At 32.8% G+C, this 21,106-nt stretch overlaps 2 protein-coding genes across 2 annotated transcripts; one reads left to right on the top strand and one right to left on the bottom strand.

Moving 5' to 3' along the window:
• Nucleotides 1-2,965: 2,965 nt before the first annotated feature.
• LOC138320264 (ubiquitin-conjugating enzyme E2 J2-like) lies at nt 2,966-10,099 on the top strand. The gene is made up of 8 exons (XM_069263242.1): nt 2,966-3,124; nt 4,219-4,344; nt 4,643-4,683; nt 5,047-5,149; nt 5,576-5,666; nt 6,090-6,137; nt 6,420-6,500; nt 7,034-10,099. Exons 2-8 carry the CDS (start codon nt 4,223-4,225, stop codon nt 7,253-7,255), a joined length of 708 nt encoding a protein of 235 aa, XP_069119343.1. The 5' UTR covers nt 2,966-3,124; nt 4,219-4,222; the 3' UTR covers nt 7,256-10,099.
• A 1,121-nt stretch (nt 10,100-11,220) lies between these two features.
• On the bottom strand, nt 11,221-21,007 carry LOC138320248 (protein brambleberry-like). The gene is made up of 11 exons (XM_069263241.1): nt 20,677-21,007; nt 19,544-19,678; nt 18,011-18,196; nt 17,306-17,528; nt 16,831-16,947; nt 16,461-16,640; nt 15,878-16,084; nt 15,536-15,703; nt 15,048-15,148; nt 14,159-14,271; nt 11,221-13,091 (listed from the first exon to the last, which is right to left on the bottom strand). The coding sequence occupies exons 1-11, from the start codon at nt 20,908-20,910 to the stop codon at nt 12,962-12,964; spliced, it is 1,794 nt and encodes a 597-aa protein (XP_069119342.1). The 5' UTR covers nt 20,911-21,007; the 3' UTR covers nt 11,221-12,961.
• Between the last annotated feature and the right edge of the window lie 99 nt (nt 21,008-21,106).

Raw genomic sequence — 21,106 nt, 5'->3', positions numbered from 1 at the left:
TGTATAACTATGTATGTTATTCTGATGATCTAGATTATCGTTGGACACTCTTGGAGGATCCCTACAAACACCATGTCGTTGCTTGTTGAAACGTCTCAGTGCTCAACGTCAGAGGAACATCTATCTATCTCTCTGGTTATCCTTTTTTGTTAGGAATAACATACAATGTACATATGTAAATAAATTGTGGATTCTAGTCCAAAATTGCATAAATGACATAGACATACTCATCTAGAAATATATTTCAATCAGAACGTTTTTTTTTTTGGTTATCTCTATGCCACGACTACCCATTCAAAACCATCATTTTGAATGTGGAATCGTGGTATAAAGATAGAGAAGTTGGCTTTCATATGGGACTCAGTATATAGAAGAATTTATCAGACAAGTAATGGCATGTGGAAGTCCTTTAATACGGTTGACGTGCATGTCAATGATTTGTTTTGAATCGACACAACATACATTTATCGGTAATATCGATAACAGTATACCACGTAAAACTACCACAGACACTTCAAAATCAGTCGCTTTAAATCATATCCATCTCAGCAACGACGTCGTCAAAAACTTTTGGTCTTCTGGAAACTTTTCCATGTCGGGGTGGGAGCTTCCATGTAACCATAAGCTACGATGTCGACACGTGCTTTTTGCTGGAGTTGCATCCATTGTCATGAATTTCGTGATAGATATCAAAAACTCACAAGAAAATCATCACATAGCATACGGTTTTATTTGATCAATAGCTTTCACACTAACGTATGCCAAATATGAAGTGGTTCCAGTAGATACAGGTACACTTTCTAACTCCAACGCACCAAAGCGGGCGTTGATTTATCAAACTTTAATAGATTAATTAGGGTTGTGAACCAATTGGCGCAGACAGAAGGGAGCAAGGAGCTAAAACATTTACTATGGGAAAGAGAATATATATATGTTTCTTTCATACCTACATGTGTAATAATGGCTGGTCAAAAGCAATACATTCATGCCGCATGAAACTATTGCATGGCTAATGCAATAAAACTTCGTGACGTCATAGCGTCAACAAAATTTATATTTTCTCGGTATAATTTTAACAAAAATTCAGAAAGCAGGCTGGGTTTACTTTAAAATATACAAACAATCGGCTTGCGTTGAAAATATCATGCAATTTTCATATATGTAGAATTGACATGCAATCGCGTTTTTTTCGAATTTATTTCAAAATGGACAAAAGCAATACATTCATAATACATAATAGCAGTAAAATTGTCCTAAAACGTTGAGATATGAGAGAAATATTTCCATTCGTGGATATTCAAAACGATATTGTACTCGGGATCACAAAATGTTTTAAAACCTTAGGCTTTACAACATTTTGTGACCCTCGGGTAGAATATCCCTATCCTTCATATCTATACATATGAATGAGTCTTACCTTAGGATACCTTAGCATGACTTCTAAACACAGGCTAAGGCCTTTATATTCAGCCCCTAGTCATACAGTATATTTTCATTTTTCCAGTAACTGTCAAGACGTGCCTCAAATGTTTTGATATTTGTTGGTGAGTTAACGACTTCAGGTGGTAGATTATTCCACGGAGATACAATGCGGGAACTAAAACAGTATTTTCCAATGTCTCTTTGAGATCTGCCTAGAGATAATTTATAGTTGTGACCTCTAGTAGAACTGTGTAACGTTGCAGGTTGAGGGTGACTGATTGATCATATTTGTTGAAAATTTTGTAAGTCTCTTTCATGTCACCTCTGGTTCTTCTATAGGCTAGTGTTGGAAGACGTATTTTTTTCAGTCTATCTGAATACGGAAGATCCTTAAAGATGCTCCACCGCTGACAAATGGTATTTTTTTCACTACCAAAAACAAGAGCAGACGATTTAGTATTTTTCTTTAGTTACAAAAGTTACTTACTTTACACTAGTACCACTATTGAAAAGTTTGAGCTTCTAATTCAACGTAAAGTTAAAAATATGAACAATAATTAATTGCACCCCGAAAAAATTTCGACGCACTATATCCTATATGGAATGAAATACTGATTGCGCATGCACCAAGGGCAAAATAAAAATAGTATATATTATTTTTTGTGTTAATTAGACATAAATACACACGATTGAACACCAAAAATTGTTCAAATAATGAATATCATTTATGCTCTGTCGGCTGTAGAGCATCTTTAATGGTTGGGAGATAGTAATGGTGAGGATCATCTGGTGGTTTGCCCAATGTTAATACAACACACTTATCTGGATGGAACCTTAAGAGCCATTTGTCCGACCATTCTTGGAGTGCAGTCAGGACTTTTTATAATTTCGTTATTGCTATGGTGGTCGTCGAGGGCCACCTTGCGATCTCGCCCTCAAAATCTTGTTTTGCGATTTTCGCAGCGCGTGCCCTCGACTTGAGGGCGGATATATTTAAGATATAATTTAATATAAATAACGAGGTTTCGAGATTTGGAAGTGGCCCTAAAATGTCACCAGTCATAATATAACTTATTTAAAGTGGTTTGGCGGTATCACGTACTTCTGTCGCGATTGCAATGGCTGTATTTTCAAATTATTTTGTACATTAAAGATGAAATTTATGGATATATCACTTATTTGAAATACATACTCAAGTTAGGATTGAATGAAAAAGTAAAATACCGCTGTGAGTTGTGTAGCCGTCACCATGCATCAAATAAACTAAGAAACATACATGTATATAAATATTAGATATAGACCTACATGTACACTCGGTAGATCTATCTATATTTCTGATAAACTGGCACGAAAAACGTACATTTTATACTACACAGTATATAATATTATAATAATATTGCGAATCACTACTGCTGATTTATTTATTTATTCATTTATTTTTTATTTTCATCAATGTTCAATTTACTATAAATTTACTATAATAGATCTAATATTTTACTTTTATTAGTGTTTCCGGACTATTCCTTGAACTCGAGTCGTACGGACTCCCGTTTAGTGTGTCCTTTGAACAGGAAGTGGTAACACGACAGCGCGATGATGGCGATCAGCAAATGACACTTCAGTCCATATTTTTGTAAATTGTCTGAAAAGGGAAGCATCGTGTAACCATTCTTAAACATAAATCTTGTGAAATCGATCAAATGTGAGTATAATACTATTTGCTGCACTAAATGTGAAGTTGATTGGCTACATAGCGCCTACTAAATTTGTGTTTGTTTTGCCAACAGCTGAACAGTACCAATATTTAATGCTAACGTTAACATCGGCTGAACACGACTGATGCAATGTTTAATTTTTGTATCAATTACAATATTGACTATCATAACTATTTGAAAAACTTGAATAAATCAAAATATCGAATCACTGAACGGCTGTTTCAAATGAATTTATAAGATATTTGCTGATAACTAGATTTACTTCAATATCGCAAATAATGCTACAATAAAAATACTAACACAAACGGTGAAACCGAAAGTTGAAACCGTTTCCATTGATATGACATGGAGTTCCAGGTATTTTTAACATATGATGGTGTAAGACTATATAGCTATCTCACTTCAAAACACCTGGTCATGTTGTTATGTGATTGTTTTATCTGGCCGCGGTGGCAGAGTGGTTAAGATGTCTCGACATATTTCCTCAAGCCCTCCAACTCTGGTTCGAATCCCACGTGGGAAGTTGCCAGGTTCTGACCGCTGGTCGATGGTTTTTCTCTGGGTACTCCGGCTTTCCTCCACCATCAAACCTGGAAGGTCCTTACATGACCCTGGATGTTAATAATAGGACGTTAAACTATTAAAACTCATTAATCTTATAATTCCAACATTTATATACCCTGTCATGATGAATAATATTGATGTTTATCTGACTGTCTGTCACATGCCACATTTTCAAGAAGAGCAGTTTATAGCTGGACACTTTCTATCAAACAATGCAATAGAGTCGTAAACCCTAAGTCACATGACTGATAATGCACCAGTCACTGGTGTAATCCACTTCTAAGTTTTAATTTATTCTAGTTTTTACGATATGTTGCACAGCATCAGCGGTTAAGTGGAGATAAAAATTTAAACTTGCTGCATTTTTAAAAAAGGATTAAGTTGGATTTAGATACAATTTTATCTGTTTTGTAATCATGTTTTCAGCACATAACATATCAAAATTATTAATTAAGAATCAAAGCTCTCATTGGTCAAAGACCAAATTCAATTGAATGCCACCACTACTTTATTTCAGCAAAATGGCTTCCAAAAGAGTGAACACTACTGCGACGGGACGTCTGAAGCAGGACTATATGAGAATAATGAAGGACCCAGTTCCGTATGTTAGAGCCATTCCCCTACCGAGTAATATCTTAGAATGGTATGTGTACATATACTGCTGTAGTGCATAATTTATATTAAAGAAACATTTTTGTTTTATGTGTTTTCTTGAAAAGATGTCATGTATTTGTTTTATGGAATAGTATACAATCAATGTTTTCTTTGCAAAAATTAAAAAAAAATCCTACCTATATACCTACCCATTCTTTTGTGTGCTGAAAGGAGAAACACATCTATAATTTTACATGGCTTAATTAGCCTTAGTAAGGCATTTGCAAATAAATCATAGATATGACAGGTTGATTAAATGGCATTTCCTGTCTTGCTTTTTATTACAGGCATTATATAGTTACTGGTCCAGAACAGTCCCCTTATGAAGGTAAGTTACCAGCAATATGTTGGTGAGATAGCTATAGCAATACCATTCAATATAAGTGTTATAATTAGTAATGAATTTATAGGACAGGGAATTTTACATTAGGGATATGGTCATTCTTGGTTATAATTTTGATTCTGTTAACTTTGAATCTGAACAATTGATTATTAATTTATTCACTCTGAGCTGATATTGATAAGAAATGATATTTCACAAATAAAGAACGTGATTCTGAAAATAAACCTTTTAAAGGAAAATTCTGATAGGAAAGTTGATTTTTGTCACTTAATATAAGCAAGAACTGCAAACATAAATTATTAATTTCTGAAAAAGTGTTTTATCCTTTTGGTTTAATTGTAATTTCAGGAGGCATATACCATGGAAAGCTGCTCTTCCCTAGAGAGTTTCCTTTCAAGCCACCCAGTATATACATGATCACACCTAACGGTAGATTTAAATGTAACACAAGGTATGATACCTGATTATCTATATCCTTGGTCGTTTAGGGGCTTGTGTGTCTAAAAAATAAATACCAGTAAATGGATAAAAAAGTTAATGCCTTAATATCTCAGAGTCAATTAGAGTAAAGCTTTGAGTTATCAAAGAATAGAAATTAAATGTAATAAAATGTGTACTGTAAAAATCTATGTTGTCAGAACTAATACAATGTGTTTCAAATTGAACAGGATCTCTGATTTTATGTCCTAGTTAACAATTTAGATTGAAATTTATACATTTACCCAGAGTTGAAGCAATTTTTTTCTGAACACACAATCTCTCTGCTTGCTTAAATAAGACTCAGCAGTATATATGCTCATTCAGGAGTAAAATTAATTTTTTTTTTGTTATTGTTTTAGTTTGAAAGTTTTAAACAAATGTTCTCTCTGTTTTTCAGGTTGTGTTTGTCCATCAGTGATTTCCACCCTGACACCTGGAACCCTGCCTGGTCCGTGTCCACTATACTGACCGGTCTCCTCAGCTTCATGGTGAGTCCTCGTCAGTAGGCAGTCCTTAACTAGAGGAAAAGTGCACCAAAAGTTCTGCCATTTTAACTCAAAATGACAAGAAAATCATTTTAGTGGTTTAAAATTTTCCCGAGCTGACTACGACATATGCCATGGGTGTACTTGTATATGAATTATTCAATCATTTCTCAATATTTCATGGATGAAATGTTAGCAATATTAGTAATGTCTCACAAAATTTATGTAACTAGATGTATCTTCACCACGAAAATAAACAGCTACACTGTATCACTATGTGCAGTAGACCTTCTCGATATGAAGACCACCTGATTATTAAGACTACTTTCGTGGGATCCCCAATGGCTAATTTCAACACCATTTGACCTGTATGATTATACAGCTTTTTAAAGACTGGTTACATTTTCATCAAATTTTCTTTTTCAGTTAGAGAAAAGTCCAACACTGGGAAGTATAGAGACTTCAGATACCACAGTAAGTTTGATATTGACTTTCATAATCAGCATTCAAATTAAAACAAAATGCTTTCAAACTTTTCTGATACCCATCAATAATTTGAAATAAGGGTCATCAAAGATATCTATACCATACTATACTCTATCTTTACGTACTGTTTTGATAATTTTTCTCTATACAATGTATATGTTGATTAGATCTTTTGAAATTTTCAAAATAATTATCAAACTCAGAGACAACAAATCTCATAATGAAATACAATTTATTTAAAAAAAGAACATTTTTGAATATTTGTTGTAGAAAAGACAGTTAGCTGCAGCTAGTGGCCAGTTTAATCTCAACGACAAGATCTTTTCTGAACTGTTTCCTGATGTAGCAGAGGTCAGTGATATATACTAGTAATGAGTAGTCTAATATGTTGTTATGTTGTATTATTCTATCCTATAACACACTGACAAAGCCATTGTGGCGATTTTCCATTTCCACTTTGAACTGTAGACGGATGATTGTTGTGCCCCATCCAGATTCCATATAGGAATTGATCTCTTGCAGAAATTTCTTGGATTTACACTGTTTTGAGAATGTCATTCATGTACATCTGCCAGATGAAGTTATGATTTAAATATTTTTCCACAGACTTTTCCGTTAGTTTTTTTGGATTGTCAGTGTTTATAACAATAAATATTTTCTGAAGTTAACATTATAAAAATTGTTTTTCCTAAGGTTTTCATTCAATGGTTTCATACACTTACTGATATCGCGATACAAATCCCATGGAAATAAAACAAGTGTAGTTCGATTCTATCATAAATATTATCTTAATGGAGAAAAAAAAGCTGTGAGATTTTTATTTAAATTGAAAATTCCAAACTGAACAAAGAGAATTTAGTTAAATTTTGATCCTGTTGTTTCAGAAAATCCAAGATGAACAGAGAAAACGTGAAGAAGAGCTGAAGGAGTCAACAAACACTCGTCTCGTAAATAACAGATCTAGAATGTCTAACGGGAACAACAACGACCCTAACGAAAACAACCAGGGATTCTTGGGTAGTGCAATGGCTAACTTAATTGTGATTGTCGGACTAGCAGCGTTTGCTTACACAGTGAAATATGTGCTACGGAGTGTTGTAGAATGATATTAACATTTTATACTGTGACCGGACGGTTAAGGTAAAATGACAGCTTAACTAAGATATGCAGTGAGGAGTTGGTTGTATGCTGAAAATAAGGCTTCATGAAATATGAAAATGTTGCTTCATTTCATGGGAAAATTTTCATCATTTATCATGGATCTGTTGCTTCATTTTGATAATATGAAAATGTTGCTACAGTGAATATGAAAAATTGTAAAGTAAATTGTTGCTACTTCGATATTCAACCTTGATCATGGAAGTATTGCTTAATTGAATATTAAAATGTTGCTACCTGTAATGGTTGCTACATGAAAAAAAGCAAATATTGAGAGATAACTTTGAAAATGTTGCTACATTAGATGTAATACTGTTAATGAAAATTTTTATAACGGAAGATGAAAATGCTGAAAATAATTTAATACGATGAAACTTTATTAAATTAATCATGAATAGGTTTCTGTTTAAGCAAACATTTTGCTAAATGGGCCGTGTTGATATATTTAACGATGATATATTGGTAAACTGATGATGCTACTTATACACTTATATTTATTTTACTGATACAAGTACTCATCTGAAATAAGTGATATTTTTACTCATCGGCATTCATTTAAACTGTCCCCTCCAGTAGAAAAGAAGTTGTTGATAGAAAGACAGATGAGTCGCTTTAACCCCATTTCCAGCAAGACCGGATAAAATCCATTATAACTTTCCTAACAAAAGTATAGGTCGGGGATGCTGCTACCAATTAAGACTAGACAGTCAACTGGGGTATAGAATTAGTGTTACTGAATATGTTAAGATATCAAATTAGAAGGGATACCATGCTTGGTTGTTTTCAATGTTAAAATATAATTACTAAGCTAAACTTTACAAATTGTTAACTTTCCTCATTATGTATTTTGTTGGTCCTTACCAACCAGTAATTATACATAATTAAGTTTAACTTGAATCTGCTATCTACCTGTTAACATGTATTAAAGACTAATTTTCCAGTTACTAATCAAAAATCATAACACTATACAAATAGTGATTCTAACTTTGATTCTGTATCATGAAATGTACGTACATTCATGTCATCTTCAATTGAAAAAATTCCATATACATTTTTACTTGGTTTTCCAAGTAGCATTATATATAATTATTGCTCTGTACTTTTGCCATGCCTTTTTTTTATTCAATTACCTATCTTTTATTTTTTTCTGGTGAGAGTAAGCTTAATATTTGTTATACCCCATCTCCAAACAAATCTATCTATACATTTCTTGATTTTTTTTCCCTGTGAAATTAATTAAGTTATTTTGAGTTTTCTTCCATACTATTTTTTGAAACAACAAGTTATTTTGAGTTTTCTTCCATACTATTTTTTGAATCAACATTAGATCATATTTCTGTGTTGTTTACTAAGGATTTATATACTATTATCATATTTGTTATAATCAAACACTTGGAAACTATACCAAACATTATCTTGTAATAAACAACTGTACTAGATAAATGTTTAAGGTTATTAGATGGTAATCAAATGATTTTGTTAAGGTTTATTTCATCCTCGGTAACCCAGGCGATAAATACATACGCTGTATGTTACATGATATTAACGTTGGTGTATGTATATATGGCCATATGGTTACAGAGGATAGGTTTATATTTTTACTAGCTCTGTATATTCTATTTGAAGATGGATTTTAGAGAGTGATATTGAACATAATTGTTTCCATTTGATTGCCATGAATGGTAAAAAGTATCTTGAAATCTGTTTTTAGGTAATGGTATATATTTATATGCTTATCATGCAAAATAAAATCTGTTTATAGAATTGGTAATGTATAATTATTTAAATGTGGGTACTTCATATAATATTTAGTCAGAAATGAACCTGCACCTTCTTCATCATATGAAAAATAGTTTAAGATGGCTACATCAGACCTAAAATATACTGTACAATGTAATAGGAATATTATATGCCTTTTGTAGGGACAAGTATGCTACATATATCTGTATTAACAGTTAGAATTACTTATCAATAAAATCAGATTACGTGTACAATGTATTTATTTTAGGAAATGTCTTTCAAGGGAGTTGAGAATACATATTTATGTATATAGGTAAATAAGCAAAAACTTATAAGTATGTAGGGATCTTTAGTCTGGCATTAAAAGATATTTCAGTATGTATGTAAGGGTCTAAAGCCTGAAAATGAGGGGCAAAATTCCATCTCTGGTAGTATGAATACTCCAGTTACTTGTATATTTTCTTCTGGAAAACCGTTTGCTAATTAGCAGGAACATCTGTGCATACTGGGTATACAGTTTGTACCAAAAAATCTGAAAGATAAAGATTCAATTGCATCAATGCAAGCTGAGGATGTTGGTGTTATGATTTTATTTTGACTGTATACCAGTTTCTCCCGAACGTTGGCTTCATCTGGACACTCAGAGGTAGTTCTTCAGTCAGCGACTCTCTGATGTTTCTATCACACTTGTGTTATCTCCTAACATTATTGGAATAGTCTTTGAGTAACTTTTGATTCTCGTGACACTATATCAAGATTTTAAAATTGATATGGATTTGCGAACAACATAGCGTAAGCTATGAAATTACAGCACAACATAATTTTGTTAAGGAATTTGACTCATCTCACTTTCCTATCATGCTTTTTATTTGATATTGCTGATATGTAAACTTCATGTGATCATGTTTTTTTGTTATTAATTTGTCAATATGAAAAAAATATTGTTGAATGAAATGCATAGTGAAACTGAATTGGTCTGTTTTTATTACTGTTAATGTAATAAGCATGCTAAGGTCACAACAGATGACATTGTAATTAAAAGTGACCTATTTCATCACCTTTGTCTTGTCATTATACGCCATCCTTTGTCTGTTGATCAAATGTGCCCAGAGTCACAGGGGTTCTGATTGGCCGAACTTTGACTGAACTACTTGTTTCTCAGTGTCACGTCATCGTTGTTAACGTCATCAATAATCAAATGACATCATTCTATGTTGTGATGGCCGCTTGACATCCAAAACTGCTGTTGGAAAGCGTATGTATCTTGGTCCACATGTGGTAGGCTAGTTCCTGAGTCTCAGAAATAAAAAGATTTGAAAGTTCGGCCAATACACATGTCCTAAATACTTGGTATTAAGGACATGTGCATTGGCCAAACTTTCAAATCTTTTATTTCTGAGTCACAGGAACTAACCTACCACCTGTGTCTTGGTCGTTGTGTCAAAATACATGACATTTTCATACATTTAAAATTGATCTTAAGTACCAATAATACATCTTGACGGATAAGAATTTCACTGATGAGTTTCGTGAAATTAATGTGTATGAAACAAACTTGATCTTAAAAACTTGATGGTAATGGCTAGATGATTATGCTGCGGGAAATAGACAATGCTGTGTCATGAGAACACTTTTACATGTTTACATGTAGTCTGACATTGAGTTTTATTTTCTAGAAGCAACTATGAAGATTTGAACTCAGTAAGACCTTAAATAAATGAGTATTATTTAACCCTAAAAATGTTCCCAATTAGAAGAATTTAATACAGTATCGTTGGATTCTTTATCAAGCGATGACTTTTGAATACTAATTAGTGTCTTTTTGCCGATATATATATCCACACCTTATTTGCATATTTCGGTAAATACACGCTACTGTATCCCCTCCGTATTTCTATCGGCTAAAACAAATATAATTGTGGTAGAAACAAGTCACACTACTCGTGGTTGTTGAATATCGAAGTTATTTTTAAAGGTTACAAAAGACACTTGCTAGAGCTCGTGTCTTTTGTAACTTTAAAAAAATAACTCACTCGTGTGGAATAAATTCAATATTCAACAACCACTCATTGTGTAACCTCTATTTATAATATATATGTATTTTAATGGTGTAAATTACAGTGTATTAGTAATCCTTGGTATATATCTGTCAATGATTACAACGATAAACAACTTTATTCTGATTTTATCAGTTTTATTCATTCCAGTCGGTCAATTCTGAGCAAATCAATATTAAAAACTGTCAAACATGAAATATCTTCTCGTGCCATGGCCTCATAAGATACAATGGCCTTGATTTGAGGAGATGAGACAATATATGCATACAGACAAGACAATGAAATATGTTCCATGTCTTCATAACTCACCCCTTCATTGTTGAGAGAAAGGGATAACAATAAAATCATGTTTCCAGTTATATTGCATATCTAGACTGATTATAGCACCTTGGTTAGTTGAATCAAAGATTTGATTGTGTTGATCATAATCTCGCATCACAGAGGCTTGGTATAATTCCTTACCTCTTTCATTCAAGTTACATTTCTATCCCAATATACCGACTGCCACTGGTTGAGATTTCAAAAGTAAAGAAATACATATGTGATTATTCCAGTTGATAAATTCAGAACAAAAGGTCCATCACAACAATAACAGCTTCATTTTTTACACTAAAAATAATTATTCACAAGTTTGTTTACATTCAAAACCCCACAAATCAATTTCTTATTAACAAGTACATTTGTAAGTAAAATTCAAAATCCAATAAATCATCTTTTTTTCCCGGCATGATCATAATAAAAAGCTATGTTCTCGGAGCTATGTTCTTGGAAGAACAATGTCCATAAAGTAAAACAAGTTAATATCATAAGTTATACGATATACCTGTGTAAATATGCCTTAAACATGATAATTAAAATTTGATAAATCAATCAAGGAAGGTTTGCTTCCTTACTATCATGATCTAAAGCTATCTTCAGAAATCCAATTTAACATTTCAGAGATGGAAGAAAAAAAAAACATGCATCAAAAAGGTAACTTGTAGAAAATTCACTGCAATCAACAAACCTGACTACGGTATGTTTATATAAATATGATTTACATAATACAAAAAATGTATCAGCTTCAATCAAATAATAATAACAAGAAAGTGTAATAACTTCATGTACATCTGTATTTATATGGGTGATCTGATGAAAGCCCAAATTTATCATTTTGAAGAGGAAAACATAAATTTTTTGATCGTATTCATTTTCACACTATCATTACATTACAAGGAAATATTGTATTATCCATTCTTTCAGCAACATTTTATTTTCCTTTTGATAAAATATTGCAAAAATATAGATGGAGACCTCAATTCAGCTATCTGTAGGTAAGGCAGATTATAATTAGCAAGCACCCACTGACTTATGAGCTAAAACTACTAATTAGACTATACATAGTAGTCACCATGTGAATGAACAAGATCAAGTCACAGCCATGCCAATGTAGACAAGACACAAGCAATGTAATTTCGTTTGTTTTTACACAATAAATGCATCTGAATACACACAAGGTGAGTTTATTCTACTATTGTATATGGACTTAGTCATCATACTTATTGTTTACACTGTACATTGGGACTCTAATGTTAAATGGTATAATGATTTTAGTCATTATTGCACTTACATTACGATAAATTATAAGAATTCAAATAACAGGATCTATTCATAAAACAGATCTTTAGTTTTATACAGAGCACTTGTAAACAAACAAAATGGAATGCACACTGTAAATGCTTGGAACTAGTTTCTTTGTGATGTATTACTGTATCTAAACTGTGATAAGTCCTTGTCAGGTACACATTATACCAAATCATTCTAGTGTGTCCAACTCTGAGTCTATAACAGTATAGATACAGTATAGATGATATAGGGTTAACTGCCCTGTCCTTGTCGATGTCTGTGACAGAATTCATGGCCTGGCGTTGAACTAAGACGACATGGAGTTCCTGATCTAGTAGTACCCATACAACGAGAACTAGCCGTACTCATTGGAGTTGAAGATCTATAAATAAACAAATAATTTGTCATCTAAAACACATAAAACTTAATCAAAAGTTTTTAAATTACCATAATGGACTCTACAAGCACTTTGTCTCTCTTTTCTAGGCCTTGAGTTATCTTGAATTATACTCTCTATCTAACGCATGCAGACTGACATTATGAATACCATTTTATACAAACATATATACACATTTTTCTTTATATTGTTTCTTTGAATCGTGGCTTGCTACTATGTGCTATAATATTGTGCCTCTTTGGTAAAATGCAGTAACTGGTCAATTCAATATTTTTTTTGTTTTTAATAATTAAATCTCAAAAAATATTTCTCTTAACACACTATAAACAAATTCATTTTCTCTTCAATTTGATTTAGGTTTTTCTTGCCAATAAAGTTTTGACAGGGATTTCATTTCACAAGTTAGACATATGATTCTGCTGTACCTGGTTTGATACCATTTCCAAGCAGTTGATTTCCGCTATGTCTAATTGATCACCAAAGAAATGAAAGTAAATCATACACAAAAATAAAGCTTGTAGACATAAACAGAAAAGTTTGTTGATGAAACTGTAATATGTCATATTAACCAAAAATACTGCACCATATACTTTTAACTGGGTAAATTTATTAGTTGCAAAACAATGTATTTGATATAAATTTTAAGTATCAATATATCGTGAGGAAGATATCACGATGTATCGATATATATCGAAATAATGGTGTTGTTGAGAAAAGGATGAAATCTGAAATGGTCGTTTTGTGTATTACATAATCGGTTATGTCACTCAGGAACTCGATCTTGCTGAGTATTTCATGTTTAATTTGTGGTAATAATTGTTAAAAAAAATCTTAGACTGAACATGATCAGGAACCTTTTAAAATATATACAATTTGTAAACGATAATAAAACAATATATAATTCGTTAATAAAACAATATATAATTCGTTGGCATTTGAAATTCGGTCATTGTATCAATTTCAGAAAATAGGAATTGATATCGTATCGGAAAATGAGAGTCGTCAATACATTGATATCGTTTGTAATGATGACAGCTCTAATATCTACCAACCTTGATGCGTGTCTATATGAAGAAGGTATTGGAGTTGCAGAATGACGAGAAGAAGTAGACATTCTGTCATCTAATTCACTGATGTAACGCCGTACATTTTCTAAATCATCAGGCTGCAAAACGGAAACAACATGTACATTATTCACGAAACTCTAGCTTTGTTTTATATGCATCTTCCAAAATGAAACAGACAGATCTGGTCAGCTCCACATACAGTATAAACTCCTGGTATCAACTCATACGGATTGTTCAATTGTGGTAAAACATCAAACTTGACTCAGGTCTCTAACATCTGTTTAATCTTATTAAACAAATAATTTTGTAAAATATGTAACGGCAAAAAAACGTCTTACAATGAAGAAGCATTTGATATCATAATCATTGATATTCAGGAAGGTACAGTTTCAATACTCCTAACTTCACTCAATCTGTCTAGCAAACTAAATTATAAAGCCATCCATGATAATTAATTTAATTATGAATTACATATCAATTAGATATTATCTATTATAACACTTGTGGTACTTTTCAAATCTGTTTCAATGGGTTGATGAAACAGTCTTGTTAGAACCTGCCTCAAGCCTGTGTTCACTGAAGGGTTTCCCTGGTATTGAACTTTTATTCACTTTAATATATTCCCTCACTGAGTAATCTTGTATTTCTATTTTGATCTCTATACTATGTAATCAAATGTGATAAAGGGTTTATTGCCTTGAATATTTGAATTTTTCCCTCACTGAGGGAGTTACTTCTTTGCCCTACATATACATAGATACAGGTATGAAGTTATTCTCTGAACATATTTGCAGATGATAAATGGAGACTTTATAATTATAATGAATTAAGAAACAGAAAAAAGTCTAACTACAAAGTACAAACCAGACCTTACCATAGTAGAGGAGTCTGGCCTGGGTGCTGGACTGTTGTTATCAGGTCTGTGGACTGGTGTCTGTCCATTTCTTATACTCCTCTCATGTATACTCTCATTCACTGAAAACAATTATAATTGACTGATTATTGTCATTAGTTCGTTTTCGTTTTTGTAATTTTTACAGAAGTTTGGTAAATAGGCCCTTTGGTATGTTAAATTTTAGTTTTTATTTTGTTCTGAACATGAAATTAAGACTTAATCTAATGGTATCCTGATTTGATTCCTAGAGTATTTTTGGTATCCTATACAGACAAACTATGTATATAAATTATTATTTTGTTCAATACAAACAAGATTTCAGGTGGTTATTTATCTGCTTGATGAGTGACTGGAAAAAAAAAGGTTTTAGTTATACACTGATTCCATAGGGTCGGTAGGAATACACAAATATAAATACTTTTTGTACGGCCAAAAGAAAAAAAATAATTTTCTAAAGAGATATTTACATGATTGACTCAATCTGCCAAGGGTTGTGTTCAGCTCCCTTAGGTCTTCTGCAGTAAAATTAGTATTAAGGGAGTTATCTTCACTTAGATTGATTTGGTCTTTCAAAGCAAATAACCTTTGAGATCCTGTTGTGTTTTTCTGCTCCCAAATGTGGTAGAAAATATTACCTGCAAAAAGAAAAACGTTTTGCGTAGTCATAGATATATATACTGAAAACATCAAATAATCTCTGGTTAAAATAAATACCTTTAAACAGAGTATATATGCTATATTGCCTAAAGTGAACCATGACAGTTTTGTAGTTAATACATACCTGCCAAATAAATGAAACTTATAATTACCCCCAATAATTGCAACACAAAATGCTGTGAGCTGCTGAAATCCGATAGTGTACTCATACTGTAGCTCTAAAACTGTGCTGGTAGTCACTCCCATCAGTAATGCTAGTCTGGAAAATCGTGGAATTTGTAAGAAGGCAACAAGCAATGCCATAACTAGAAAGTACCCAATGTGTTGCCCTAAAATTAGTAGGAAGGAGAGCTTTTCCTCTGAAACAGAAAAAAAGTGTATTTTTCAATTCCAGAACAAATACTGAAATGTTTATAATAGTCAACAGTACATTGTGATGTTAAATATGATGACAGAATAAGATTCTCAGTAATTGCCAAGAACTACAATACAGGACAATCACACAAAAGATGCTTTTAGAACCATATAAAGGAAAGGGATTATATTACTGTGCAAGGAATACAATATATTCGATAAATAGGGTTTTGAGCTGTCATGGGGTTAGGTGACATGAAATGTGTAAAATTGCTGTCAGGACCCAACAATTGGGAGGAATTAGAGGAATGCATGTTTTAATATTGTACTGTGGTAGCATACCTTGAGAAACACACAGAATATGGACAAAGCTGTACCTACCTGTTGCTCCGAGAATGTGTGTAAACCAGCCAATCTTTTGATCGAGTTTCTCCTGCATTGTGGCGACAGTAGACAGTAAATGGCTCACTGTATTATTGATTTTAATGATGTTTTCGTGCAGTAGCTGGTAGTGTATCAGAGTCTCCTGGTGGTTCTTCAGGAAATACTTAGAACTATTGTCTGTACAAAATACACAAATATATAAGGTAACAATATTTTATACTATTAAGGTAACATATATTTTTTCTTCATAAATAATTTAATATCGTATTCGACCTGCAGCACCCTGAATAACCATAGCCAGGGTATCTTATTATATTTTTACAATAGTGAGACAAAAGATGCTTGGAACAATTGCAAATTAGCTTACCAAGTTTTGATAATGCCTCCTGTGCTTTAACATGGATTCGGTTCAAATCTTCCATGATCTGCATGTGGTTTTTCTTCTGGTCATTGTCCTGCTCGGTCAGGGTGCTTGTTGTATGTTCTATGTATAGATAGATCTTAAATACAAGCGACTACAAAGCAGATTTACAATCAAGAATGATCCAGACTATCAACACAGATGTATCATATCATAGACACCAAGCTGAAAAATCTTATTTAAACTGTGAAACCTGACAAAGCTATTGGAGAACAAACTTCAAGGTATATCTATAATTTTTGAGAAAATCCATACAGATAAATCATGTCACACAGGTTGAGGTTGAGGTTAATATTCCTATACATCCAGTGTTTTAAGTTTGTATTTATTGGACTTTTTCATCTGCCATATTGTACCCAAAAATCGTCCAAGAATTCCACAGACCTACTTAATTATAAAAAAACAATAAACATTTTCATACCCAATTTATTCTTGATACTTTCTGTCATATCAGCCAGCTCTTTGTTGCCTGCAGCAATGAGAGATTTTTCCTTCACTAGATTGTCAATATTAGATGTGACATGCTCCATGACATCTTGATGTGCTAGCTGTAACTCCCGATGGGTTCCTAATAGATCTTGCTGACTCTCATACAACTTCTGTACAGTCTCAGTTGTCAGGGAATGAAGGGTTTCTTGTCCTTTCTGTGAAGTAAAGAGCAAAATAAATATTTATGCTGATGAGTCTCATACAACTTCTGGACCATCTCAATTGTAAAAGAATGACCTACCAAGTATAATATATATATATATGTATAAGTAGGACCTAGGGGCAATTTCATAATTTTTCAGTTCAAAAATCAAACAAAAAATAAAAGCAGATTATGAAAACATATTAGCAAAATGGGCTTTGATGAAGCCCTATAATCCCTTTTGAATACACTGATTTTACACCCTACAGAGACATCAACTCTAGAGGATAGCTATTATTTGTTATATCATTAGTTTGTGTGTAACAGTAACCTCTTCACTATGAAGATATGATGATGCTATTATATATCCTTCCTACACACGACAAAACAATCTACTTTCAAGTGCAGATATTACTCTGTAATAAGCAAAAACAAAACAACTATTTTCCAGTACGTAGGTCTATGTCATATCCTTTTTGATAACTCCCAAATTACCTCCAAACTATCCATAGCTTGTAACTGATGTTTAGCAGAAATTGCCAGCTTAGTAACAGCCATCTCAGTCATTTTACGAAAGTGTTGCTGCTGAGTTGCATAGCACATTGCACGTGCTCGATTGTTCATAAGATGATAAGCATTCCATGTAGAGCCATCCATGTTTTCTGTACAGCGACCTAAGGTCTGAAAAGCAATAATTGATAATCCTTTTTTTTAGAAATGGCATTCTTCAATGATAAACATTATACAAATATTTACTTTATTAAGTAGGTTTATACGAGGAATATTGTTAAACCTGAGAAAGGTGATATTCCCCGAGGACTTTTGGTATTCATTGTATTTTTATAAATAGATACCCAGTGTTGGTTTCATTATGGGAATTTTGAGATACTAAAATGATGTGTGCAGAGAATTCGAGTATGATTACCCTTAGCTAGCTAGTCACACCTTTCAGCGACTTTGCATGTGATGTCAAACTATGATGTCAACATAATCACCAAAATGTGGGATTTATCTATCATAATAGTGCTTTACTATCATTTTGTAATCTTAAAGCTGATATTTATTCTGCGACCAGCATTTGCATTGTCTGAATACACCTACCACATATATTTTTGCTGTATTCGACACGGACATAGGTGTATTTTATAGAACCAGCGCCGATTCCATCAACCTCCTATTGGTCGATCAATTGTTTGAAAGTTGGACGTTTTGTTGAACATTGTACATGTAATATAATTATTTTTCTTAGTTTTCATACCAAATATGGCTTTCTGATTGGCCAATACTTTTTTTTTTGCATATCACTATGTCTATGAAAAAAATCATCTGAGAATGGCTCGAAACCCCCAACGTTATTCGAATTCAGACCTCACAAAAGACACATTGACGTTGCATATTGATTCGGAAAAACAATCCCTTGAAAAATCACTAGAATAGCACATTTAAGCATACTTTATCATGTCCACAAAATTCAATAATTATAATTGCAAATGGCAATAACTCCGTCAGTTACAATCTAATCAGGTTAATTTTCAAATTTGTCCAAGATCTTTCTAATGTTAGTCTACACACATAATTTCATTAAGCTCGGTGAATATTTACTCAAGTTATACTGTGTTCACAAGGCCCAATAATTTTTTTAGCGCAAATGGCAATTACTCTGTAAATTACTGTCGAATCAAGCTGATTTTGGAACTCGTTTCAGATCTTTCCAATGTTAGTCTACATACAAACTTTCATTAAGCTCGCTTTATATTTAAATTTACTAAAGTTATCACGTTTACAAGGAAATGTTAATAGACGTCGCATGACGGACGACGCAAGACAGATGATGTACAACGCACGACGATGGACAACAGACTACCGCTATATAAAAACATATGCATTATTTGTAATGTCGCAGGATAAAAAGAATACATGGTCAGTATCTTAAAATATAAGCTGTATTTTGGCAAGGGTTCAGAAAGACAAAAGTGGTGATCAAGCCTCCTAGCTATTGCATCAGATTTTGGCATTCTAATATGTTACCATAGTGTCTGTGCAGGAGAAAATGGGACGGTTTTCTGACTGTGACTGACAGTTCAACAAGTGGACAGCAAGTTTACTCATTTCTTCTTCCGTCAACTGACTGCATTTAGTCTTGGCTGTGTACCGATATATCACCTGAAATAAAAAATACAGATGTAGTGATACGAGCAGCAAGATTATCAATATTATTTATAGCATTTTTTTTCATAATTTCTAGATTTATAATAGAAAAATTACAATGTCCATGTAATCCATGTGTGTGAGTTCAACTTGTGATCAATGATACTTTTTGTGAAAGCAAATTTAACTTTTTTATTTTATTTTGTCAAGAACAAATCAAAGGAGTAAATTTAAATTATGTCATAAATTTATAGGCCATACAAATTATATTAGTGTCTCCGATTATCTGACCGACCCTAAAAAATCAGTGCCTGCTAAAAATGTTTTATCAATTTTGTCCACAAGCAAAGTAAACAAATAACAATCTTAATTTTGTTTGGTTTTGCACAAAATCAGGAATTCTGGTACACATTCTGTAAATTTAAGATAATAATCCTGGCCCCTGGGAATCAAATCCATGGTTTATATAAGGCTGAATGAAGTCTACCGGTATTTCAGTTTTTCACTTCAAGAAACCGTGAAGAAGAGGAAAAAAATATTTTCAAAAATATAAAAGAAAAAAATCCTTACCTATCAACCCTTCATTTTTAAAAGGGTGTTACAGGAAACAAATAGACCTATATTTTTGTTATTTTGCCTACAGTAAGCAGTGCATAAAATCATGACATTTTGAAAATGAAACATCGGAAAATTTGAAAATAGTATGGTTGCCTATGTATTGCTTTTTTTCAATTTAGAATTTGAAAACATTACAGTATGGGTCGAAACGCCTAACCCCCTAACTACAAATGTACAGGCGCCCATAACTACCGTTTATATCATAATATATATTTTCAGTCACCGGGTACGTTATATCCCAATACACATATAACTTACCCTTTGACTGAAAATATATATAATATAAATTGTAGTTACGGGCCCCTGTGCTTAACAACTAGAAGAACGAAATTTCCTTCATTTTAAGCATATCGATCGAACACGCCCATCATTGATGATGTTTGTTATTTTCATACTTTGTGAAAACATAATCCGAGCGGAGATTCTATCTCTGTCTCCATGAGATACTTCGAAAACTCGGTAAGAAACTGTTCGTCTGTTGACTGCATTTCAAAATTGGCATTTTTCGGAACGAGACCTCGGATTTTCCCATTGCTTCTCGATGTTTCTGAACCAAAAAACCAATCAAGCAATCCAACTGATGATGGAGTCAAGCAGACAATCAACAGGAAACATGTATGGTAGTTCATGATTACAAGGAAGACTATTATTTTTGTCGTTTAACCGTTTTCCATGTTGTTATTTCAGACAGACGACAGGAAGTTTATAAGTTTTGAAGAGCCCGCGATGAATAACGAGCTGCTCACCGATTGGTTAATTTATAACAGGTGCTCGTTATCACGATTTTGTTATATTTATCTATTTATTCCTGTTTTTTTTCAAACA

Source organism: Argopecten irradians, chromosome 1 (assembly GCF_041381155.1).
Source record: "Argopecten irradians isolate NY chromosome 1, Ai_NY, whole genome shotgun sequence".
NCBI lineage: Eukaryota > Metazoa > Mollusca > Bivalvia > Pectinida > Pectinidae > Argopecten > Argopecten irradians.
This window is presented reverse-complemented; position numbering and strand designations above follow the sequence as displayed.